Source organism: Trichosurus vulpecula, chromosome 4 (genome assembly GCF_011100635.1).
Source record: "Trichosurus vulpecula isolate mTriVul1 chromosome 4, mTriVul1.pri, whole genome shotgun sequence".
In the NCBI taxonomy this organism is placed as follows: Eukaryota; Metazoa; Chordata; class Mammalia; order Diprotodontia; family Phalangeridae; genus Trichosurus; species Trichosurus vulpecula.
In genome coordinates this window covers 198,248,983-198,275,115 of record NC_050576.1, presented here as the reverse complement: position 1 = coordinate 198,275,115, position 26,133 = coordinate 198,248,983, and the positions used below count along the sequence as shown (strand labels likewise).

Below are 26,133 nucleotides of genomic sequence, written 5' to 3'. Positions count from 1 at the left end.
ACAATAAACTAAAAAAGAATCCTGATGGAGGGCTAAAGTGACTGTAAAATTATTTTATACAGTGAAATCTGCTAAATGTAAATAGTTACTAAATAAATTTGATTAGTGTTATTCAACATATAATAAATAATTTCAAAAATCCCTGTTAAGGCCAAATGTCAAATATTAAAACCTCTCCCACTCACCCACATTTTCTCATAAGTCTGCAACTATTTTATTCTTTTTGTTCCTCATTTTCCAAAGGTGCACTGAATGTTATTTCAACTAGAATGCATCATGTTTTGTGTATTCTCACATCCTGAAAGAAATCAGTCCTCTAATTCTTGCAAACTGTGGTGCAGTTGCAGGGTGAGGTGGCACACACCTGTAATTCCTGCTACTGGAGAAGATGAGTTCTGGAGTTCTGAGCTACAGCAGGCTAAACTGACCTGTCAGGCTAGCCCGCGGGATGGGGGTGGGGTGTGAGGAGAAGCTAGGCTGACTAAGGAAAAGCAAATCTGATCAGGTTAGAAACAGAGCAAGTCAAAGCTCCCATCCTCTACCCTACCTCCATCAGTAGTAGGATTGGATCCAAGAGTTGTCACTGTACTTTCAGCTTGGGTGAATAGGAAAACCCAGTATTAAAAAAATGTGAACAAGTTTTCAATGCTATTCAGGGATGAAAAAACAGTTTATGGGGTCAGATTCTGCACTTTAGTCACATATTCGTTTCTATTTATAGAAATAATTATGTAATTGTACTGTTATCCAGATATTGTGAAAGAGCTTCTGTTTATATATTTGGGATTTATTTACACATTTCTGGCAATTAAGTGTCAGGAAACCACTTTCTCAAGGAGAAAATCATTTAAAATTTTCTTCCTCTTCTTTGGAAAGGACAAAAGGTAAAACAAATGGAATGGAGAATGTCTCTCCAGTCCGGTTTTTCTGTATGTTCAAAAAAGCACAGCCAAAAATAAGAAGTTAAATTTCAAATATGAAGACCAAAAAATGTCATTTGCATGCTATAAAAAACCCAAATAGTTTCTTTCACCCTGTGCTCCAAACACAGATAATCACAGATGACAGTTTTTTTAGACCATACTTATGAAGTCATCAGCATAGAAAGTTCCCAGTGAAGACCTTCTACCTGTGCAGTCTGACATTTGCTCTGCCACTTAGAGCATTATCTCACACACTTGTCTGTGGAACTGAGAGGTTAAGTGCCTTGCCCAAGGTCACAAAGTCAGGATGCACTGAAGGTAGGACTTGAACCTAGGTCTTCCCAACTCCAAGATCACTCTTTATCCTTGACAACACATTGCATCTCATACATACAACAGCTTTGATCTGTGTAAAGTTGCTTATAAATATAATACGCATAATCCAAATGTAATGCAATAGGAGAGCTAGTATTTAAAAAGAACTAGCTTGTCAACGGAACCTCCTGTAAAACACGACATTCTTTTTAAGTCTGAGCACTTGCCTCCCATTTTCTGTTTTACAAGTCTGGAGTTTTCCATACAGGGTTTAAAAAAATCAGTCACTGAACCTAATAAAAAGGAAATACTTACAGTTGGCATCATAAAAGGCAGATCAAGATGCCTTTCTGTTACACAACTCTCTACCGCTATCTACAAATGGATTCATTGACAGGCTCCTTTAAATAATAGCTCCCCATTTCACACATGTACACAATGGCTCTCTCTCTTTTTATAATTATTTATTTATTGAATATTTTTAGTTTTCATCACTGATTTTCACAAGAGTTTGAATTACAAATTTTCTCCCAATTTCTACCCTCCCCCCACTCCAAGATGGCATATATTCTAGTTGCCCCATTCCCCAGTCAGCCCTCCCTTCTGTCACCCCACTCCCCGCCATCCCCTTTTCCCTTACTTTCCTGTAGGGCAAGATAGATTTCTATGCCCCATTTCCTGTATATCTTATTTCCTAATTGCATGCAAAAACTTTTTTTTGAACATGTTTTTAAAACTTTGAGTTCCAAATTCTCTCCCTTCTTCCCACATATGTATCATTATGTAAAATCCTTCCACGATACTCATGTTGTGAAAAGACTAACTATATTTTGCTCCTTCCTATCCTATCCCCCTTCATTCAATTTTCTCTCTTGACCCTGTCCCTTTTCAAAAGTGTTTGCTTTTGATTACCTCCTCCCCTTATCTGCCCTCCCTTCTATTGTCCCCCCCTTTTTATCTCCTTCCTCCTTCTTTCCTGTGGGGTAAGATACCCAATTGAGTGTATATGTTATTCCCTCCTCAGGACAAATCTGATGAGAACAAGATTCACTCATTCCCCCTCACCTGCCCCCTCTTCAGTCCCAACAGAACTGCTTTTTCTTGCCACCTTTATGCGAGATAATTTACCCCGTTCTATCTCTCCCTTTCTCCCTCTCTCAATATATTCCTCTCTCATCCCTTAATTTGATTTCTTTTTAGATATCATCCCTTCATATTCAACTCACCCTGTGCCCTCTATTTATATATATATATATATGTATATATATATATGTGTGTGTGTGTGTGTGTGTGTGTGTGTGTGTGTGTGTGTGTGTGTATGTGTGTGTGTGTGTGTATTCCCTTCAGCTATCCTGATACTGAGGTTTCATGAATTATATGCACCATTTTTCCATGTAGGAAGTAAACAAAACAGTTCAACTTCAGTAAGTCCCTTATGATTTCTTTTTCTTGTTTACCTTCTCATGCTTCTCTTGATTCTTGTGTTTGAAAGTCAAATTTTCTATTTAGCTCTGGTCTTTTCACTGAGAAAGCTTGGAAGTCCTCCATTTTATTGAAAATCCATATTTTTCCTTGGAGCATGATACTCAGTTTTGCTGGGTAGGTGACTCTTGGTTTTAATCCTAGCTCCACTGACCTCCAGAATTCCAAGCCCTTTGATCCCTTACTTAGAAGCTGCCAGATCTTGTGTTATCCTAACTGTGTTTCCACAATACTCAAATTGTTTCTTTCTGGCTGCCTGTAGTATTTTCTCCTTGATCTGGGAGCTCTGGAATTTGGCAACAATATTCCTAGGAGTTTTCTTTTTGGGATCTCTGTCAGGAGGCGATCAGTGGATTCCTTCAATTTCTGTTTTACCCTCTAGTTCTAGAATATCCGGGCAGTTCTTCATAATTTCTTGAAAGATGATATCTAGGCTCTTTTTTTGATCATGGATTTCAGGTAGTCCAACAATTTTTAAATTCTCTCTCCTGGATCTATTTTCCACGTCAGTGGTTTTTCCAATGAGATATCTCACATTGTCTTCCATTTTTTCATTTCTTTGGCTCTGTTTTATAGTTTCTTGATTTCTCATCAAGTCACTAGCTTCTACTTGCTCCAATCTCATTTTTAAAGTAGTATTTTCTTCAGTAGTCTTTTTGGACCTCCTTTTCCATTTGGCTAATTCTGCCTTTCAAGGCATTCTTCTCCTCATTGGCTTTTTGGAGCTCTTTTGCCATTTAAGTTAGTCTATTTTTTAAGGTGTTATTTTCTTCATTATTTTTTGGGTCTCCTTTAGCAAGTCACTGACTTGTTTTTCATGATTTTCTTGCATCACTCTCATTTCCCTTCCCAATTTTTCCTCTACTTCTCTAACTTGCTTTTCCAAATCCTTTTTTAAGCTCTTCCATGGCCTGAGACCAGTTCATGTTTTTCTTGGAGGCTTTTGATGTAGGTTCTTTGACTTTGTTGACTTCTTCTGGCTGCTTGGTCATGTTCCGAGCCAACTACTTGACCCTTGAGTTTTTTGTCAGGGTATGACTGCTTGTAGAGAGTACTTTGTCCCAAGCTTGAGGGGCTGCGCTGTTGTTTTCAGAACTATTTCTACACAGCAAGCTCTGCCACACCAACGCTCCTCCTCCCCCAAGAACCGCCAACCCGGGCCGGACTCAGATCTAAGTTGGCTCTGCACTCCAGCTCAGATTTGCCACTTAATTCCTCCCACCAGGTGGGCCTGAGGCTGGAAGCAACTGCAGCTATAGCTCTGTAAGCAGCCTCAGAGCTGCACCACCTCTGCTGCCCCTGGGATGGTGGCTGAACCATGAACTCCTTTCACTCTGTCCCAGAAGCTTTTCCCACTAACCTTCTCTGATGTCTTTGGTGTTTGTGGGTTGAGAAGTCTGGTAACTGTCACAGCTCACTGATTCAGGGTGCTAGGGCCTGTTCCACCCAGCTCCTGGTCTGGTTGGTCTGGGTGCAGCTCACACTGGGCTCTCCTCCGTTCTGCTCCCAGTTCCGTGCAATAGACCTTACCCCACAACCATCCAGGTTGTCCTGGGCTGGAGCCCTGCTTCCCTCTGCTATTTCATGGATTCTGCAGTTCTAGAATTTGTTCAGAGCCATTTTTATATGGGTTTGGAGGGACCTGGGGGGGAGCTCATGCAAGTCCCTGCTTTCCAGCCGCCATCTTCACTCTACTCCTTGGCTCTCTTTTTTAAAAAAATGAATTTACACAACTTTTCAAGAACATATTTATTCAGAAAGCAACATTTTCCTCTATTCGTCTTAATTGTGACCAGCAGCATCACTGCTACATTAGCTCTACCCAGGGACATGAGAAAAATGGACAGCTTGCTAATGGTACCTGGTTATAGAAGAAGGCCCCTAGCTGGTAATGTAAGCCAGAAGGCTCTAGGATCGAGTTCAACAACTTTCCCTTTGTGACCAGGGGAAAGGTTGGAATGCATCACCATGAAAGGCATGTGGCCAAGGAGGCAGCTGGCGCTGTCAATCCTCAGTCTACTAAACCTAAAGAAACCATAAACCTCAGTATTAATTTACACCAACATAACAAATAATCCAAATATATCAAAAGCAAAAGGCAACAGCAGATCCTGTGCCACCTGGAAAGAAGGGCAGGGCATCTGTTTAAAGTTATTAAAGATATTCAGATTATTTATAAATGTTACTGTTCCCCCTCCTAAGACTTATAGCATCAGGAATACTAAAAAACTGTGTCTCTGGGAGCATAAACCCTCTGATACCCATTTACACACTGAGGATCCTGAAGGGCATGACAAAAGCAACCTAAATTTATAAGGGAAGGGTAGCATCAGAGATAACTCTGATGCCACTTAAATTAGGAGAGACTTTATTGGCAACGAAAACTTTGACCATTTATAAGGCAACTGTGAAGAGGTTGAATTGCAAACAGGTGCATGACCCGCTCAAAGCTGCCAGCAGCTGCAAGAACAACCAGCTTGGAATATTAATGGTCAGCAGCCAACATCACTCTGTGTTTCTTTTATCCAACAATCTCAAGGCACTTTCCAAGAATTACGGCCTCACATTCCTATAAAGTCAGTGATATCCCCACTTTACAAATGGGCAATTTGAGAAGTAGAATGATTGTCCAAGGTTACACTTTTTATAAGTGGATCATTAAACTCCTAAGTCTTGACCTTCAATACTCAACCATCTACCTCATTCTATACATTCCACCAGCTTTTAGGACAGGGTAATGTATTTACCTAATTTTGATATTACTCATGAAAAACGAAAAGCTGAATGACAGCTTAGTCAAGTGACCTTCTCTTGGTCTCAACACTCAACAGCAACCATTAAAGAGCCAAGAGCCAAGAGGCCTACCGCACTTCTGTTTTAAGAAGGCAAATTTATTACCAAACCTACTCCAAATGTTTACTGGGTCAGATTTCCCTAGGCACATTTGTCAATCTTGCTCCAATACTGTATGAAATCTGTCATCACTGCCTTCCCTTCCACATGACAGCCACCAACTGACACCAGATATGGTTCTTCAGAGATTAAGCAGCGTGTTCACCTTTAATTTCAGCTTCTTCCACCAAACAAGTACAAGGTCGAGTAAGGGGATGACCCAGGGGACGGACGGTTCAGTAGCGTGGAATTACACAACCAAGATTAATTCACTGAAGAGATACTCCAAGATGTCATATCCTTGCTGTTTGTCTTCAGTTGAGTATATTTACTCCTATCTCACAACCAGCATTTAAGGACATACACCACCAATCCTTGGATAGGAGGCAGGAGGACTGCCTGATTACATTTACCCTTATTGCAGAAAAGGAACATGGGAGGTAGGCAAGGAAGATGAGCCAAAAAGTCTTCCCCTAACATGATTCTTTAACTGCTCTAATGAATTCCATGATGTCTGATCTGACACTCCTATTAACGATGCAAATAAGGATGCATTTGCTCTTTAGGATTTTTGTAATTGCAAGTGCCAACTTTCTTCTATAAACAAAAATGAAATTATACAGCTTGAGGTTTGCTGTAAGAGTTGGTATACTAGCTAAACTGCTGGGAAAAGCCTTTTCCTTTTTAATATCCTTGCAAACACTCATGAAAATTTTCCCTCATCTCCTATCTAGGTCAGTATTTATATATAGAATCCAAGGGGAAAGCTGAGATTCCTTAAAGCAGGGGTTCCCAACCTTTTCAGTCTCCATAGCTCTGGGTTTTTAGTAAATTTTCCCATACCTCGATTCAATATAAAAGAAAATAAATTCTAGAGTTCACCAATAATATGCACACAAGAAATAAGAATTTAATATTAATCAACAGTGACTTATCAAATATTCCCCTGCCTCTTTGGATAAGCTTCTTATACCCCACTAGGGACACACACACACACACACACACACACACACACACACACACACACAACCACACACACCCCTTAGGTTAGGAACCACCACCACCCCTCCACGCTCTGCCTTAATGCAGGGACTATTTGTTCTCCCTAGAGAAGGAGGCTTAAAGCCTTTCTCCCTGACATAAGGAAAAGCTTCTTAGAACATTGTGACTATTATCCATTCATCTATGCAACTTTCCTATTTTACCTTATATCTCTAAATTGCTAGGAAGAGCTATCTCCATTTCCAAAATTGTAATAATGCCCAACTCAGCCCAAGTTTCTTTCTAACAGTCTAATTCTTGTAGATAATAGATTTCCTATTGTAAGCAGAGATAAGAAGGATAAGCCTGCAATCCATTCACTCAATCATTGTCCTAGAATCTCTGGGAACTAGAAAAACTGTAACATATCTAATGTATCAGAAGTGGGACTCTTTTTGGATGTAAAGGGAAAGCCTAAATTTTAAGCAATACTGGGGGGATCTTTTGAACTGTTTCCCAACTTCCTCTCCCCACCTAACCCAACACACACACACACACACACACACACACACACACACACACACACACGCTGATAATTTAAGACAGCAGGCCTCTGTATTACTTAGATAGCTGGTGGAAGGCCATTCCTGGTCTGAAACTCTCTCTCTGAGACCCCTGGGGTGTTACTATCTACCTCATCTCCACTAACTTCTCAGGGAGCTACTGCCCTTTCCCTTCTCCTGCCCCTTTTATCCTCTACTGGCCACAAACCTTTGTGGTCTCCGACAGCTGGCAGAGACTCAAGACTTTAAGATGAAGACCTGAGGAGCATCACATCTCATGAAATTTGTACTATCTGCAGAAGAGTATAATTTAATATATCTCTAAGTTTATGTGTGTCCTGTTTCTCTCTCCCCTGAGAACAGTGATTAATTTATCACAAATCACTTATTTAGAAGGCAACTGCCACTAAATGTGGGAAGAATCTGATCGGTCCTCCTTTTAACTGTTTTCTAAAAACCCTAAGAGTAACTCTATCTCATTTGGAAAAGGTAGGGTACTAAAACACAACAACCCTCACTAGTATTCTAATTATTTGACAATATAAATTAATTTAGCAGTAATGCAACTGGAATTCTGGACATAAATAACTTTCATTTTCATCACAACCTACCTTATTTCTGAAAAACAATCTATCACCAATATAATTTACCCAAATCCAGATTATGGTGTCTGTTCTATACCAGCCCTCAAATCATTCTCTCTTTACTCAAAGAGTTCAACTCTTGGCTCAGTGTCTTCCTCTCTGATCCAACTCCTGCCTTCATACTGAGAGACCTCCACAGCCATAGTGCTGCTGCTCCCTCCAATTCCTTACGTTCCCAATTCCTCAGTCTTTTTATATCCCACAGTTTACTCCTTTACCTCACCTCAGCCACACACAGGGATGGTCACTCACACGATGGATCTCATCATTACCCACAGTATTCTTTCTACTTCTTTAATAAAAAAAAAAAGACACCGAGATTCCTGTCTAACCATAAATTCTCATCCTTGCCTCTCTCCCTATCCTTCACTTTTCCTAAATCCATTTTTCAAGAATTCCAATTCCTTTACCCCACATTAATTCTTCTGGTCATTGCCTCTAATCAGACCTCATTCACTTCCTTCTGTCTCAAATGATGCCTCTATGATTAGCCAATTCAACTCAACATTGTCTACTTTCTAGTTCTTTGCCTCCAGTAATATTGCTGCTTTTCTCTTGCAAAACATCAGCCTTGGCGTACCTCCCACCATCTGCTTCCTTTGTTCTTACTCACCTTTGCTTAACCAAGCTGAAGGAAGTCAGAAACCATGCTTAGCAGGGGGAAAGAGAAGGAAGGGAATAAACATTTATATAGCACCTACTATGTGCCAGGCATTGTATTAAGTGCTTTACAAATATTATTTCATTTGATCCTCACAGTAGCCCTGCAAGGTAGGGTGCTGTTATTATCCACATTTTACAGTTGAGGAAACTGAAGCAAACAGAGGTTAAATGACTTGCCCATGACACATAACTACTGTCTGAAGCTGGATTTATGTTATCCAATTTTGACTGAACCCTCACTACAGCAAGGCAATACTTAGGATTTTTCTTAATCATTACTATCACTCTCTAGAAAAGCTTTTCTAAACCTCTTCTTCTGTCAAGCTCCCAACACCTCCCCTCACCATTCTGTCTCACTGAAGGACCTTGACTCTTACTGAAAAAGTGGATGCCATTAGACATGGGGTTCTTCTTATCCCCTTTTCTAAATTTCAAATTCCCTTAACATCATTGCCCACTTTCTCTTCCTTTTCCCTAGCCTCCAACAGTGAAGTGGACTTCTCCTGGCCAAGGCCAAACCCTGTACATGTGCCCTTAATCCTATCACCTCCTGCCTTCTCCAGCTGATTACAACTTTAATCATTACCTCTCCTCTTAAACCCCCTCCCTTTTTGAACTTTTAACGTTTCCCTCCCTACTGGTTCCATCTCTTCAAACACATCCATCTCCTCCCATCCTTAAACTTTCATTAGACCCTATCATTCCCCGAAGATGTCATCCTATATCTCGCCTCCCTTTTTCAGCCAAACTTCTGGGAAGATCCGTTCTGGTCTACATTCTCTGCCTTCATTTCCTCTCCTCTCACTCACTCCTCAGCCATTTGCCATCTGGCTTCCAACATCATCACTTGACTGAATCCACTCTCTCTAAAGTTACCAATGATCTCTTGTCAAATCTGATGATCTGTTTCAGTCCTGATCCTTATCAATTTATCTGCTGTATTGAACACTGTTGACCATTCTCTTCTTCTTAATACTTAGTCCTCTTTGGGTTTTCATGAAACTACTATCTCCTAGTTCTCCTGCTGCCACCTGTCTAACCACTCTTTCTCAGTTTCCTTTGTTGGTTCACCCTCCAAATCTTGACCCCAACTGTAGGTGATCTCCAGGGCTCTGCCCCTATTCTCTCCTCTCTCTACACATACTTGTAACATCTCTACACTGATCACTCCCTTCATTATATACCCAGTCCCAGTCTCTCCTCTGAACTTCAATCCTGCATTCCCAATTGACTATTGGACATTTCAAACTGGGATGTCCAGACAACATCTCAAAATGAACATTTCCAAAACAGAATCTATTATCTATCCCTTAAGACCTATTCCTCTTCCAAACTTCAATACTTCTGTTGAAGGTAGCACCATTATTCCACTCATCCAGGTTTGCAAGCCTAAGGTTATCTCTGACTTCTCAGTCTTACCTCTTTTTTTTATCATGGCTTTCAGGTTGTCCAGTAATTCTTAAGTTATTTCTCCTCCATCTATTTTCTAGATTAGTTGTTTTTACTATATTTCACATTTTCTTCTGGTTGGTTTTTTTTTCATTCTTGTAACTTTGTTCTATTGTTTCTTGATGTCTTGTGCAATTATTCATTTCCACTTGAGTAATTTTGATTTTTAAGGAGTTATTTTCTTCCATTTTTTACCATTTGGCCAATTTTGTTTTACTATTTTTTTTCATAATTCTCTTGCATTGCTCTCATTTTTTCCCCAAATTTTTCCTCTACTACTCTTACTTGATTTTAAAAATAGGCTTTTGATCTTTTTTTAAAAAAAGTAGGTTTTTGCTCTTTTAGGATTTCTTGTTGGGCCTGTGTCCAATTTGCATTTTTCTCTGGGGGGGAAGGGAAGGTTGCTTGTAGATGTTTTTAAATCATTCTCTAATGAGCTTGTGTCTTGAGTTTCCCCATCACTATAGCAGCTTTTTATGGTCAGTTTCTTTTTTGTTGTTTGTTCATTTTTCCAGCCTATTTTTTATTCTGGATTTTATATTAATAGAGTTGGGCTCTGCTTACCTGGCTAAGGATGGGGAGGGATGTGACTATCCCAAGCTTCAGGTTTTTATGTCCTGTTGTTTTCACAGCTAGCTCTTGAGGCCCATAAGTTTTTGATGTTTCCAAGGTGGTGTGATATGGAGGGGACAACTGCTCTCCTGGTCTCCACTTTGGTCCTTATCCAATTAAGGCCTTTTCTCTCTTGCAACCACAGCTCCTCTCTGTCTTGGAACTACAACCCAGAACTCAGTAATAAGCAATGGACTTGCCAAATGGTACACGGTCCTATGCCCAGTGTTAGCACCAGGGTCCCCTGCAATCTCTTTCTGACCAGGTGTTCAATCCCCTCATACTCTCCAGAAATTAAGCTCTCCCAGTAACACTTGCCGCTGCTACCACCTTTTCCAAAGTCCACAGTTGGAGTAGCTTCCAGCAGGCTGCAATCTTGGCCAGCCCTCACCCCAGTGCTACAGACCTCTCTTTCTGTCCTAAGCCATCCTAGGCTGGAAAAATGACTTTTTGTTGGTTATGTAACTGAGAATTTGATTTGATGCACTTTTTAAAACTTGTTCAGAGGGGACTGTTGGGAAAGCTTGGGAAAATGGCTCCACCCCTCAACCTAGCTTTTAAACATTCATATCCTTCCACTGATATTCTACAGCTATGATGAACAGAGTATCAGCCTCTACAGAAAGAAGCTAGCTAGCATTTATTAAGAGCTGTAAGTAAAGAATTTCACGTGTGTTATCTCATTTAATCTTCACAACCAACTTTACGAGGTCGGTGCTGTTATTAATCTCATTTTACAGAGATAAAGTGACTGGCCCAGGGTCATACAGTAGTGTCTGAGGCTGAGTGTGAACTCACATCTTCTTGATTCCAAGCACAGCACTATCTTCTTTATTTACAAAACAAGATGTGGAAATATATGACAGGCCATTAAATTTTGCAGACGGGCACAAAATCCAAAGCAAAATGGCACAGCGGGAGCATGAACCTTAAGTTGAACTGCAGGGCAGCAGAAGGAATATTTGGAGTCCAAGGACTTAGGTTCAAATACAGTTCCATGGCTACTTACCATCTGTGTGACCTCTCTGGGTCTCAGTTTCTTCGTATATAAAATGAAGGAGTTAATTAAATGATCTCTGAGGTCCTTCCCAGTTCTAAATCTATGATTCTAACTGGATAATTTACTTTTTTTAAAGTGGTCTTTACTGCCTAAAATGAATAGAACAGATTTAAAGGAGTATGTAAGCTATTTTGACACTAAAGGCAGGAAAACAGGGGATTCAAGTAAATGTTATATCTATGTTAGAAGAAAAAGAGCAGAAAACATTGAGCACTGTGTTGTGCCCCTTTTGTTGCTCTGAAGTAGCAGGGACATTTCAAAAGCATGAAGTATTCTGAAATTAATATAACTGCAATAAGCTTCAAGAGTAGGTACTTTCAAGGAGAAGGGGAGAGAACAATGGATAAAAAGAGAATTCAGAAAAAAAAAACCTTAAGGTAGAAGACAGAGTACAACTTAACCTTATGCAAACAGCTGAAGCTTCTTGAGGCAGCTGGGTGGTAGAGTGGAGAAAGTGAGAAACTTGGAGTTAGGAAGACCTGAGTTCCTTCACACTCTCCTGAAGTGCTTTTGTGCAATTGAACCCACACTATTTGAAATTATAATTGTGTAAAATATGGTCATTGGTTCCAGTGGAAACACAAAGAGCAAATTTAAATAATGTGACCATTTGAGGGGTTCTTTATTTACACCAATAGGGATCTAACCGTAATTTTTCAGATACTAGAAGACAGCTATATCATGTACTGCTTCCAGCCAACCAAGATGCCCCCTCTTCTTCCTTCCACATATACCCCTCTTTCTCTTCTTCAGGCTAAATATTCCCAATTTCTTCAATCACTCCTCACATGGCATAGTTTAGAGTGTCCCTTACCACTTGGGTCATCCTCCTTTGGACGAACTGCAGTTATTCCATGTTCTTTCTAAAATGTGGTTTCCAGAATCCAATATTTTAGAGATATGTCAATCAATCAAATGAATTGTACCCTAATGGATCTTTCCATTTGCCCTGTAGCTATATCCCACTATATGTCATCTCCCTTTATTAGAATGTATGCTCCTTGAGAACAAGGGATTGTGTTGCCTTTTTATCGGTATTCCCAGTACATAGCATAGTGTTTGGCACACAGTAAATACCTAACAAATGCTTTTCATTTATTCATTCATCATTGGCTTATGGGATACCAAGCCTTGAATTCCAACCACAGGAAAGTTACACAGGATTGTATCTAAGTGTTAAATTTTCAGCATGAAAATTTATACCTCAGAAATTGGCAAATGCTACAAATCAAGGCTTGATTTGTTGTTTTGTTTATTGTCTAGAATGAAAAAAAAAAGAGTAAGGGAGAAAATGTTAATAATGCACCTTAAACTTAAAAGTGTGGTGAGCTTTTTTTGACAGACAGTTGTTAAATATTTACCCACATGCTCCTGTTTATATGTAGTAACGGTATCTCCTGGTTAAAGAGTATGTGCAATTTAGTGACTTTTGGAGGTATAGTTCCAAATTGATTTCTGGAATGACAGGACCAATTCACAATTTAAACGACGGTGGATTAATGTGCCTCTCCTTCTATAGCACTTCTAACAGTTCTAATTGTCTTTTTTGGGTCCTCTTTGCTGAGAGGTGTTAAGGTAGAACCTCAGAGTTGTTTTAATTTCCTTTTCTCTTATTATTAGTGATTTCTTTTTTCACATGGTGGCAGATGTTATTGTTCAGTCATTTCAGTCATGTTTAACTCTTCATGGCCCCATTTGGGGTTTTCTTGGCAAAGATACTGAAGTAGTTTGCCATTTCCCTCTCCAGCTCATTTTGAAGATAAAGGAGGAAACTGAGGCAAACAGGGTTAAGTGATATGCCCAGGGTCGTATAGCTAGTAAGTATCTGAGGCATAATTTGAACTCAGGTCTTCCTGACTCTAGGCCTAGTGCTTGATCCACTCTACCACCTAGCTGCCCACGGAGGCAGGCAGCTTGCATTTTTGCTTTTGGGTTTCTTCTCAATCTTCATCATTCTTGACTTCCCTGTATTATTTCACTCTTTTTTTTAATTCCATACTTTATTATTTAATATTTTTTAGTTTTTAGCATTGATTTCCACAATATTTCAAATTATAAATTTTCTCCCCATTTCTACCCTCCCCCCCCACTCCAAGATGGCATACATTCTGATTGCCCCATTCCCCAGTCAGCCTTCCCTTCTATCCTCCCACTCCCCCTCTTCCCCATCCCTTTTCCCCTTACTTTCTTGTCGGGCAAGATAGATTTCTATGCCCCATTGCCTGTATATCTTATTTCCCAATTGCATGCAAAAACAACTTTTTTTTTGAGCATCTGCTTTTAAAACTTTGAGTTCCAAATTCTCTCCCCTCTTCCCTCCCCAACCACTCTCCCTAAGAAGGCAAGCAATTCAAAATAGGCCACATATGTATCATTATGTAAAACCCTCCACAATACTCATGTTGTGAAAAGACTAACTATATTTTGCTCCTTCCTATCCTATCCCTCTTTATTCAATTTTCTCCGTTGACCTTGTCCCTTTTCAAAAGTGCTTTTGATTACTTCTTCCCCCTGTCTGCCCTCCCTTCTATAGTCCCACCTTTCTTATGCCAGTCCCCCTACTTTCATGTGGGGTAAGATACCCAATTGAGTGTGTATGTTATTCCCTCCTCAAGACACATCTGATAAGAGCAAGATTCACTCATTCCCCCTCACCTGCCCCCTCTTCCCTTCCAATGAACTGCTTTTTCTTGCCACTTTTATATGAGATAATTGACCCCATTCTATCTCTCCCTTTCTCCCTCTCTCACTATATTCCTCTCTTATCCCTTAATTTTTTTAGATATCATCCTTTCATATTCAACTCACCCTGTGCCCTCTGTCTCTCTATATATGTATACTCCCTTCAACTACCCTAATACAGAGAAAGGTCTCATGAATTACACACATCATCTTTCCATGTAGGAACGTAAGCAAAACAGTTCAACTTTAGTAAGTCCCTTATGATTTCTTTTTCTTGTTTACCTTTTCATGCTTCTTTTGATTCTTGTCTTTGAAAGTCAGATTTCCTATTCAGCTCTGGTCTTTTCACTGAGAAAGCTTGAAAGTCCATATTTTGCCTTGGAGCATGATACTTAGTTTTGCTGGGTAGGTGATTCTTGGTTTTAATCCTAGCTCCTTTGACCTTCAGAATATCATATTCTAAGCCCTTCGATCCCTTAATGTGGAAGCTGCTAGATCTTGTATTATCCTGATTGTGTTTCCACAATACTCAAATTGCTTCTTTCTGGCTGCTTGCAGTATTTTCTCCTTGACCTGGGAGGTCTGTAATTTGGCAACAATATTCCTAGTTGTTTTCTTTTGGGGATTTTTTCAAAAGATGATTGGTGGATTCTTTCAATTTCTATTTTACCCTCTGGCTCTAGAATATCAGGGCAGTTCTCCTTGATAATTTCTTGAAAGATGACATCTAGGCTCTCTTTCTGACCATGGCTTTCAGGTAGTCCAGCAATTTTTAAATTATCTCTCCTGGATCTATTTTCCAGGTCAGTGGTTTTCCCAATGAGATATTTCACACTGTCTTCCATTTTTTCATTCCTTTGGTTCTGTTTTATAATATCCTGATTTCTCATCAAGTCACTAGCTTCCACTTGCTCCAATCTCATTTTTAAAGTAGTATTTTCTTCAGTAGTCTTTTTGGACCTCCTTTTCCATTTGGCTAATTCTGCCTTTCAAGGCATTCTTCTCCTCATTGGCTTTTTGGAGATCTTTTGCCATTTGAGTTAGTCTATTTTTTAAGGTGTTGTTTTCTTCAGTGTATTTTTCAGTATTTTTTGGGTCTCCTTTAGCAAGTCATTGACTTGTTTTTCATGATTTTCTTGCACCACTCTCATTTCTCTTCCCAATTTTTCCTCTACTTCTCTTACTTGCTTTTCCAAATCCTTTTTGAGCTCTTCCATGGCCTGAGACCAATTCATATTTTTCTTGGAGGCTTTTGATGCAGGCTCTTTGACTTTGTTGACTTCTTCTGGCTGTATGTTTTGGTCTTCTTTGTTCAAAGTCTGACTCTCAATCTGAGTCCATTTTCACTGCCTATTCATGTACCCAGACAACTACTTGACCCTTGAGCTTTTTGTCAGCTTATGACTGCTTGTAGAGTAGAGAGTACTTTGTCCCAAGCTTGAGGGGTTGCGCTGTTGTTTTCAGAGCTATTTCTACACAGCAAACTCTGCCACACCAGCGCTCCTCCTCCCCCAAGAACCGCCAACCTGGACCGCAACAAACGTCTGAGCAGGCTCTGCACTCCTGCTCTGATCCACCACTTAATTCCTCCCACAGGGTGGGCCTGGGGCCAGAAGCAACCTTAGCTGGAGCTCTGGAAGCAGCCCCAGAGCTGCACCACTTCTGCACCCCCAGAGTTAGGGCCGACCATGCACTCCTTTCACTCTAGCAGTTTTTCCACTAATCTTCTCTGCTGTCTTTGTCTGGTAACTGCCACAGCTCAATGATTTGAGGCGCTAGGGCCTGTCCTGCCTGGCTCCTGGTCTGGTTGGTCCTGGTGTGGCCCACTCTGGGCTGTGCTCCACTCTGCTCCGAGCTCCATGTGACAGACCCTTCCCAGCGACCATCCAGGCTTTCCTGGGCTGCAGCCCTACTTCCCTCTGCTATTTCATGGGTTCTGCAGCTCTATACTTTGTTCAGAGTCATTTTTTACAGGTGTTTCGAGGGACCTGGGGGAGAGCTTAAGCAAGTCCCTGCTTTCCAGCCTCCATCTCGGCTCTGCCCCCCTCTATTTCACTCTTTTAACCACCTTCTCCTCCTGGACATTTTCTCTTCCTTGAGTTTTTCATGACTGCTCTCTCTTTGGTTTTTCTCCCACCCGTCTAACTGCTCCTTTGGCTGATTTTACCTGGGTGTGTATGTGTGTGTATATATTTTATATATATATATATATAATATACACACACATATGTGTGTATACATATATATATAAATCTTTATCTATATCTATATTTCATGCCCACTAACAACCGTGGGTATCCCCAAGTCTCTGTCCTAGTCCCTCTTTATTTTTCTCTCCATAGTCTCACTCAGTACTCTCATCAGCTCCCATGAATTTAATTAGTGTCTATGCATATGACTCCTTCTATAGTCTCTCTCTTGAACTCGAGTCTGATCTCATCATCTGCCAACTTTAAACTGGATGTCTTATAGGCATCTTTAACTCAATATGTCTGAAATAAGACTCATTAGCTCCCCCCACCCAACCATTCTACCCCTGCTCAACACTCTTGTGTTAAAATTTTCTATTATCTTAAAGGTCACAATCATTTTTCCAGCCCGATTTATTAATCATATCCTTGTTTTTATATATTTGAATCAATTTCCTATCTATCTTAGATATTAGACCTTTATCAGAGAAGTCTGCTGCAAAGACTTTTTCCCAGTTAACTCATTTCCCTCTAATTAATTCTAACTGCATTAATTCTGACAACTACTACTTTGTATTACAGTTTGAGATCTGGTACACTCCTTCCTTTCTAATTTTTTTTTCATTTTGCATTGTTTCTCTTGATATTTTCTTGACCTCTGTTCTTCTAGACCTTGACTTTTTGTTCTTTTAGATAAACTTTGTTATTATTCTTTCCTAATTCTATAAAATAATCCTTTGGTAGTTTGATTGGCAGGCACTGACTTTATAAATTAATATATAAGATAATGCCATTTTTATTAGATTGGGCTAACCCAATCATGATCAACTAATAGCTCTCTAATTATTTAAGTATGTCATAATTTCTGTAAAGAGTATTTTGTAGTTGTATTCCTCTCATTCCCATATGTCTTAGTAAATGGACTTCAAGATATTTTTACACTCCATAGTCATTCTGAATGGAATTTTTTTCTTTTCCTGCTGGGCTTTGTTGGTAATAGAAAAGCTGATGAATTTTGTAGGCTTACATTTTGTTATTGTTGTCCAGTTGTTTCAGTCGTGTCTGACTTTTCATGACCCCATTTGAGATTTTCTTGGAAAAGATACTGGAAGAGTTTGCCATTTACTTTTCATTTTACAGATGAAGGGACTGAGGCAAACAGAGGTAAGTGACTTTCCCAAGGTCATACAGCTACAAGTGTCTGAGGCTGGATTTGAACTTAGGTCTATCTGATTCCAGGTCCTGCACTCTATTCATTGTGCCATCTACCCATCAAGTTTATATAGAACTACTTCTTAGAGGTTATTGTTTCACCTAATCTTTCAGTTGAGATGGCTCAGTGGCTAAGTGCTGGTCCTGGAGTCAGGAAGACCTGAGTTCAAATTTGAACTCAGATACTTACTAGCTGTGTGACCCTGGGCATGTGTGCCTTAATCCACTGGAGAAGGAAATATTCCAGTATCTTTGCCGATGGTTGTATGGTTCATAGGGTCACAAAGAGTTGGATATGACTGAATGACTAAACAGTAACATCTATGAAAAAGTGATAATTTTGTTTCTTCTTTGCATATGCTAATTCACTCAATTTCTTCTTCTTTTCTTATTGCTATAGCTAGTATTTACAGAACAACATAATAGTGGTGACAACGGACATCCTTGCTTTTTCCCTAATCCTTGATCATATCGAAATACTAGGGGCCTTAGCATTTCTCCACTACAGATAATGCCAGCTCTTGTCTGAGAGAAGTGCACTTACATTTATTCCAATGCCTTTTAATTTAAAAAATTATTTTGGAAAAAGATCTACATGTGCAAAAATATTTATAGCAGCCCTTTTCAAAGAATTGGAAATTGAGGGGATGTCCACCAACTGGGAAATGGCTAAAGAAGTTGTTGTATATGATTGTAATGCAATACTATTGATCTATAAGAAATGATAATCAGGATGCTCTCAGAAAACCTGGAAAGACCTACATGAACTGATGCAAAGTGAAATGATCAGAACCAAGACAACACTGTATACAGTAATAGCAATATTGTATAATGATCAACTGTGAATAAATTAGCTATTCTCAGCAATGCTGCGATCCAAGACAATTCTGAAGGCTTTATGATGAAAAATTATATCCATCTTCAGAGAAAGAACTGATGGACTCTGAATGCTGATCAAAGCATACTTGTTCTTTACTATATTATTCTTGGGGGTTTTTGCCTGTTTTCATCCATAACATGACTAACATGGGAATATGTTTTGCATGACTGTACATGTATAACCTATATCAAATTGTTTGCCTTCTCAATGAGGGATTGGGGGAAGAAGAGGGAAGGAAAGAGAGAACGTAAACTCAAAAATAAAAGAAAAGAACGTTAGAAATTGTTTTTATGTGTAATTGGGGAAAAAATAAAATATTAAATTAAAAAAACAAAAACTATTAAAAAATTTATTTTGGTGCTTAGTTTTTGTTGTTTGATCAGTTGCTTTTCTAGTTGTTTTTTTTTTAGTTGTATGCCCAATTCATTGATTTGTTTTCTCTTTCTCTTTTGCTGATTAAAGTGTTTAGAGATACAAAATTTACTGTAAAGGATCACTTTGGCTGCATCCCAAAAGTTTTTGGTTTGTTATCTCATTAATTTCATTAAAGAAAATGAAAAGATCTGTTATTCCTTTTATTTTTCCTCAGCAATTCTTTAGGATTGAATTACTTAGTTTCCAATTAATTTAAACTCTTTCTTCAAAAGGCTGTGGTTAATTATAATATTTTTGCACTGTGGTCAAAGAAGTGTTTAATATATCTGCTCTTTCTCATCTGATTCTTTTATCTGACCTAACACATGGTCAATTTTTGCACAAGTGCCATCATGCCTGGATATTCCTTTGTATTTCCATTCATTAATTTCCAGACATCTACCATATCTTTTTTTTAATTCATTTCTTAAATTCTATTCAGGTCTCTTCTTTCTTGCTTTTTCTTAGGCTTCTCTAGTTCTGAAAAGAGCATCCTGAGGTTTCCAGCTATCAAGAGTTTTGTGAAATATTTCTTCCCTATAGCTTGTTTGGTTTTTCCCTTAAACACTTACAGGCTATGCCATTCAGTATGTATGCGTTAAGTATTAATATTACTTCCTTACTGATGGTGTGTTTAATGTATATTTTCTCTGTATATCTCTTTTAACCACCACCACTATTTTTACTGGTGTCTTGTCTACGATAAAGATTGCTATTCTTGCTTTTGCTTTAACTCTATGTGGTTTTGTTGTTTGTTTCTAAAATGTGTTTCCTGTTAATGACATATGGTTGGATTCTGCTTTCTAATCCAGCATGCTTCCCTTCTTCATTTTATGGGTGGATTCATCTCATTCACATTCATTTTTATGATTGTTAGGGGTGGAAAAGAAGGAACAGAATGGATGCTAGTAATCTACAGTTGAAGTAGTGTGATCCCACCTCTCTGAGCACCTACTCTTCATCCAGACCAAAGCCAAATCACTGAGTCTCACCCTTTGTTTCTCTTTTTAATTCCCTTTTTATGACATACCCTCCATAAGTGAATTTCCTTTGCTTATGACTATTGTCTCCCAATTCTATCCTCCCTCTTAAACCCCAGTCTCTCAGCTTCCTCTTCCTGCCTATTCTCCAACTAAGTTAAGTCTATCTACATCAAATTGTGTGTGTGTGTGTGTGTGTGTGTGTGTGTGTGTGTGTGTTAAATCCTCCTTTGTTTGGTTCAGAAAAAAAGAGACATTCATGAGTTGCCCCTTTCTCCACATTTGTATACTGTTCTAGCATAACCCAAACGTTAGAAAGAGTAAGTTCCTCTTCCTTCCTTCTCATTTTTTCTCTAGCATATCCTTTTCCTTTCCCCTTTCTTCCTTCTCTTAAGAAAAAAACCACACACACACCACTCTCTGGTGTAGCATTTGCCTTTTTTTTTAAACTCCCTGTATGGCCCTTGAGAACAATGGGATTATGAAAGAACAGGACTCTTTTCTTCCTATTAGAAGGTAGGCATTTGCTCCTGATTTAGCTACTTAAAATCACTCAAATATATATTTGACTTTCTAGGTTTTTCTTGTCTCTTGTGTTTGCATTTCAAAAATTCTACTCAGCTTTCATCTTTTCATTGGGAATAGCTGAAAGTCCTCTATTCTATTAAAGATGTATTTTTCCCCCAGTAGGATTATTCTCATTTTTGTAGGATAAGTTATTTTTTGGTTTTAAAGCTTTTTCCTTTTTTGCCTTTTGACGCGCTCTGTTCTAAGATTTCCTCTCCTTCACAGTTGTTGCAATATGATCTTGTGTCAGCCTAATTGATCTCCTTGGTACTTCAACTCTATTTCTTTGTTCTACTTGCAGTATTTTTCTCTAACTTCGAAGCTCTGGATTTTGGCTATAACATTCTGGGGTATTTTCAATTCAGTTTCTCTCTGAAGTTTTTCTAGTTTTACTTTATCATCTTCTTCTAATAGAGCTTAAACAGTTTTTAGTATGATTTATTCAAATACTGCATTCAGATTTTTAGTTTGGTCATAGTTTTCAGAGTGTCTAATAATTTTTAAAATATCTCTCGACCTCTTTTCTAGGTCAGTTGTTTCTGGTAGCAGATACCTCACATGTTCTTCTAATTTTCTGGTCTTTTGATTTTTAAAAAATATTTCTTATTTTCTCTTAGAATCATAATTACTTTGCTCCATTCTGTTTTCCAGGGTGCAATGTTCTTCACTTCCATTTCTAAGCTATTTATTCTTTTTCTAATTTTTTTCTCAAGGGCTTTAATTTTGTTTCCTCCATCAGCTCTCCGAAGCCATTCTTTTTTCAGAGGATCTACTTGTACTTACTGTGGAATTATTTTCTCCTTCCAAGTTTACCTCTTGCATTTCTCTTAACCCAAAGTATTTCTTCATTGTATCAGAAGCATTTTTCTTTCTACTCATGTCTACAGCCTCAATAACTATACCTAGACTCTGTATTGGGGCCAGGTTCCACTACTTCTTACACTGCTGAATTGGGTAGATGGGCATTAGTCCTGTCTCCTCTGCAGTCTGGATGTATTGCAACTGTCCTGCCAAATTTATGGATAAAGATATCTAGTCCCTAGTCCTTTTCTCTGCCCTTTTCTGCAATCTTTGCCCAGAACAAGAAGGTAGGCCTAGAGCTGAGAGTAGGTACTGTCTTCTGACTCAATCCAGGGCTTATGCCTTCCTTTCCCGGTGACCCAAAGCAGGCATGAGCCTTAATCCATCTCATTCTCCTTCTTTTGCAATCAGCAACAGGGTTTTGGCTTTGTCTCCTGTTGGGCACCTGACAGACTTACCAAATATCAGAAATGGTAATGGCTTCAGACTTCCTGGAGGGCCCCAATGCTCTCTACTTCATCTTCATCTTCTTGATCCCACAGTGGAACCAGGAAATATAAAAAATGGCAATGGTTTTAGGTCTCTTGGAGGAGCCCCTGTTATGGGCTGCCTCATCACTTCTGTCCCACCTCTGTTTCCCTGAGCAATCCCTGACTAAAATCCGGCTTTGTCCCTTCAGACTCTCAAGAGGGCCCCAGAGTTGGCACACAGTGCCCAGGTACCTCTGCCTCCTCTCTGTCTCCTTGGTCAGATACTTCTAGGAAGCTTGCTTTGTCTCTTGCTACAGTTCTGTGAATCCAAGGCCAAGATCCTCTGGACACATCCCCCATCACAGCCCCATCACTGGTTTCTGGATGATGTTTATGCAGTCCTGGATTGAATGGAGGGATTTACTCTTATTACTCCTTGTTCTCTTACTCCTTGATTTTATGGACCACTGCTTCCTCTGCCACCCTTTGCTGGGCAGTTTCTTAGGGATCTTGTGTTGTTGTGTTTGTCCTTCGTTCTCAAAGAGGACCATGACATCACTGAACTGTCTACTGAACTAAACTGAAATGATGACATGACTTGCCATTCATTTTGATTTGAGGGAGGGAGGGAGGGCTGCGCAAGGTCTCCAGCCTCATTTTGTCCTCCAGAGCCATCAGGATCCAGTGGCCTGATATCCACCAGGATGACTGGAGATGGCCCAGGATGCTTTGGGAGACCCTGGCCCTTTCAGGCTAAGGTCTTTTCAGGTTCTCACTTTGAGTGAGGTAATGCCCATTCAGTGAATAGGCCTCTTTAAGAAGTTAATCAAGGGCTGTCCCCTTTAGTCAAAACTCAAAAAAAAAATCAAACTGGAAGGGAAAGACCCTCAGGGTTCCTGGACAAAAGAGAAACAGTTACTATTTGGTATTTACAATCACTCTGTGCTAGGAGGGCAGGGACCTACTGTTGTCCAATCTATGAGCTCCAGAGTGAGTTGGGTTTAAGGCTGGGTTTTTGAGAAAGAAATGTAAACAGTAAATCCAAAGTTAAGGAGGTAGCCTTCAGCCATGGAAATGGACCATGGAGAGGAGGCAGAGGCTGAGATGGAGGCAGAGGCAGATCTAGGCTGAGTTTAGATCATCTTTCATGTCATCTTTGGGAAGTCATCCTTCAAAGCTTGCTTTAAGTCCCACTCTGCTCATACTGGAGCAGCTCCTTCATCTCTCCATCCTCTGCACTCTTTCGTTGTTTGATCATATGCTATCTTCTACTTCAAAACTTCAAGGGTCTTCAGTATGGATGCTCCCTCCACCGAGATAGGTCACAATTCCTCCATTCTTAAGTACACCATTTAATGAAATGAATGAAAAAATATCACCTCATGAGCAGCCTTATGGTGATGAGTCCCTCTACACTTAACTAGGTTGTCTCCACTGCAGATCACATATGATGATACCTTCTGCTGTCTTCTAGAGTTAATTCACTACTGAAAACCTTCAAAAAGCCAGGGCTTTCTCTATACCAAGATGAGGCATCAGGGCATGTCTTGAATGTAAATATTACTTGTTATTACTATTTTTAAATGTTACATATTATTTGGTTTGTTTCTCCAGCTGAACTATAGATTTCTTGAGGGTAGAAGGGTATATGATACACATCATCTATATCCTTAGCAAAGCCTAGCACAGTAATATTGCTGTGTAGTATATAGTAGCCACTCAATAGTTATTTGTTGAATAAATGAATGGAAGCTGAAAAACATGAATTCAAAAGGGGAAAAGATTATAGGAATATTAAAGAGTCTCATGTGATCTAGTAAAAAAGCTTTTATTTGTGGTATTTGCTTTTTATCCCAACACATTCATCAGTGAATGAAAGTCAGACAAAAAAGACTTAGATACACAGCAAAATGTCTGGTTGTTTCAGCTTTGCGTCAAACTATAAAAAAAAGTAGAGACTAAGCTCTGCAATCTCAGTAATATAAATGACTATACTGGTCACTGAAACACCCAACAAAAGTGAATTAAATCTGGGTAACATACCGCTACTGGCCTGTTCCCCAGGAAGTTCAAATCACTGTTCTCTCCAAAAAGATATCCTTCAGGGTGAGTTGAGTCGAACTTTTCTCCTCCCATGATGAAGTGGCTAGCAAAATAGCTTCCTAAATAGAGACAAACATTTAAAAGAAAAAAGTCAAGCTGAGGCAAACTGCTGATTTAAAAAAAAATCACAGCAAATTCCAACCAGAGAAACTTTTTTCTTTCCTACCTTAGCAAAACAGCACAAAATGAGGAAAATCAGTAAATGGCGGGCCCTCACCTACCCCACTCCTATCCCAACAAGCTAGAAGACCAGATATTTCCAACAGACACTGCAATGATCAAAAGAATGAAAACAGAGCTCAGAATTGTCAGGAACGCTGTTCAGATAAGCCAGGAAACACTGCCAGACTGTGATGGCTCAGAAAAGATAAAGGGATACTTCAAAGTCACAAAAGGATACTGAAAAAACAACTGAGAATCCCAGGGTATTGTTTCTTTCAGTTTAAAAAGCTGAATGCCAATTACCACTAAGTTTCTATGAACAGCTAACTCAGGAAATGCAGAGTTCCCATTCAAATGCCTTTACCCTTACCACTATTCAGTCAGACTTACTTCCCAAACCTCAAACTAAGAAAAAGATTACAAATGATTAGGGGGAAGAAGAAGCTGGGCTGTGTCAAGGTGACCACAGTGTTATGAAAGGCATTTTCCAATTCACAAAAATATATTGACCATCTACAATGTGGCAATATCCCAAGCGTCATATTAGGTGCAGATGACACAAAGAGAAAAATGAAACAGTCCTTTCCCTCAAAGGAGCTTAGATTCTAATGAGTAAGACAACATATACATGTATATATCTGTACAAGACACACACAAAGTAGGTACAAGACAGTCTTTGAGAAGAAGACACCAGCAGCTAATGGAACCAGAAAAGGCCTCATCCCAAAGACGGTACTCAACTGAATCATAAAGAAAACCAAGGATTCCAAGAGGTAAAAGGTCATATTCGAGGTATGGGGGCCAGCTGGTGCTACGGTTCAGATAAGGCAGGGGTAAAGTGTCCATTGTGGGGAACATCAAGGATGCTGGTATGACTAAACTGTACAGTTCATGGAAGGGAATAATATATAAGAATGTTGAAAAAAGAGGATGGGGCCGGGTTGCAATGAGCATTAAACAACAGAGTGGTTTATATTTGGTCCTAGAGGTAACAGGGAAGGCGCTAGTTAGGCAACATAGTCAATCAATCATTTAATCAATAAGCATTTATTAAGGTTCATTATGTACTAGGCATTGTGCTAAGCCTGAGGATACAAAAGAAAAGCAAAAAACACTATCCCTGGCCACAAGAAACATACATTTTAAAGGGGAAAATATGACCTTATCTAGGGCAGCAATTCTTAACATTTTTGGTCTAAGGGCCCCTTTATATCTTAAAAATTACTGAGGACACTGAAGAGCTTTTCTTTATGTGGATCATGTTTATCAATATTTACCATATTAGAAATTCAAAGTGACTGTTCATTTCAAAATAACAATAATAAACTCATTTTTATATTTTTATTCATACTTTTATGAAAAACATATTCTCCAAAATAAAAAAAACTTTAGTGAGGAATGGCACTGTTTTACATATTTCTGCAAATCTCTTTGACAGCTGGATCAATAAAAGACAGCTGAATTCTCATATCTACCTCTCCATTCAATGTTGTAATATGTCATTTTGGTTGAAGAAAATTCAGCCTTACATAGATACATAGTTAGAAAGGGGAGGAGTATTTTAACAGACAAATAACATCTTCAAATTATTACAAAAAGTTTCAACCTCACAAATCCCCTGAAAGAGTCTTGGAAACCAGAGGCAGGGAGGTGGTACAGTGGATACATCCCTGGGCCTTAAGTCAGGAAGATCTGAATTAAAATCCAGACTCAGATATTTACTAGCTGTGTGGCCCTGGGCAAGTCATTTAACCTCTATTTGCCTCAGTTTCCTCAACTGTAAGATGAGGATAATAAAAGGACCTACCTTGCAGGGTTATTGTGAGGATCAAATATGACAATATATTATAGCACTTAGCACAATGCCTGGCATATAGCAGGCTGTATAAAAATGCTTCTCCTTCCCTCCACTCTATTCCCAACCTCCAAAGATCTCCGGACCACACTTTTGACAACAGCTGCCCTAGGCTAACGTGCTATCCCTTAAAGTGTAAAATCAGTCTTTTCCCTCAAGGAGTTTATATTCTGAAGTGGGACAGAGCACGTAGACATATAAGTATATGCATCATATATATGCATACGTGTGCAT

General features: G+C 39.2%; 1 protein-coding gene across 2 annotated transcripts in view; it reads right to left on the bottom strand.

The window, feature by feature from the left end:
* The window catches only part of RNF157 (ring finger protein 157), a 149,604-nt gene that overhangs the window by 73,534 nt on the left and 49,937 nt on the right, over positions 1-26,133 (bottom strand). For both annotated transcript variants that reach the window (XM_036757343.1, XM_036757342.1), the window contains exon 2: positions 23,823-23,941. In XM_036757343.1, the coding sequence (XP_036613238.1) occupies positions 23,823-23,941 (119 nt within the window). The remainder of the gene's footprint in view (positions 1-23,822; positions 23,942-26,133) is intronic.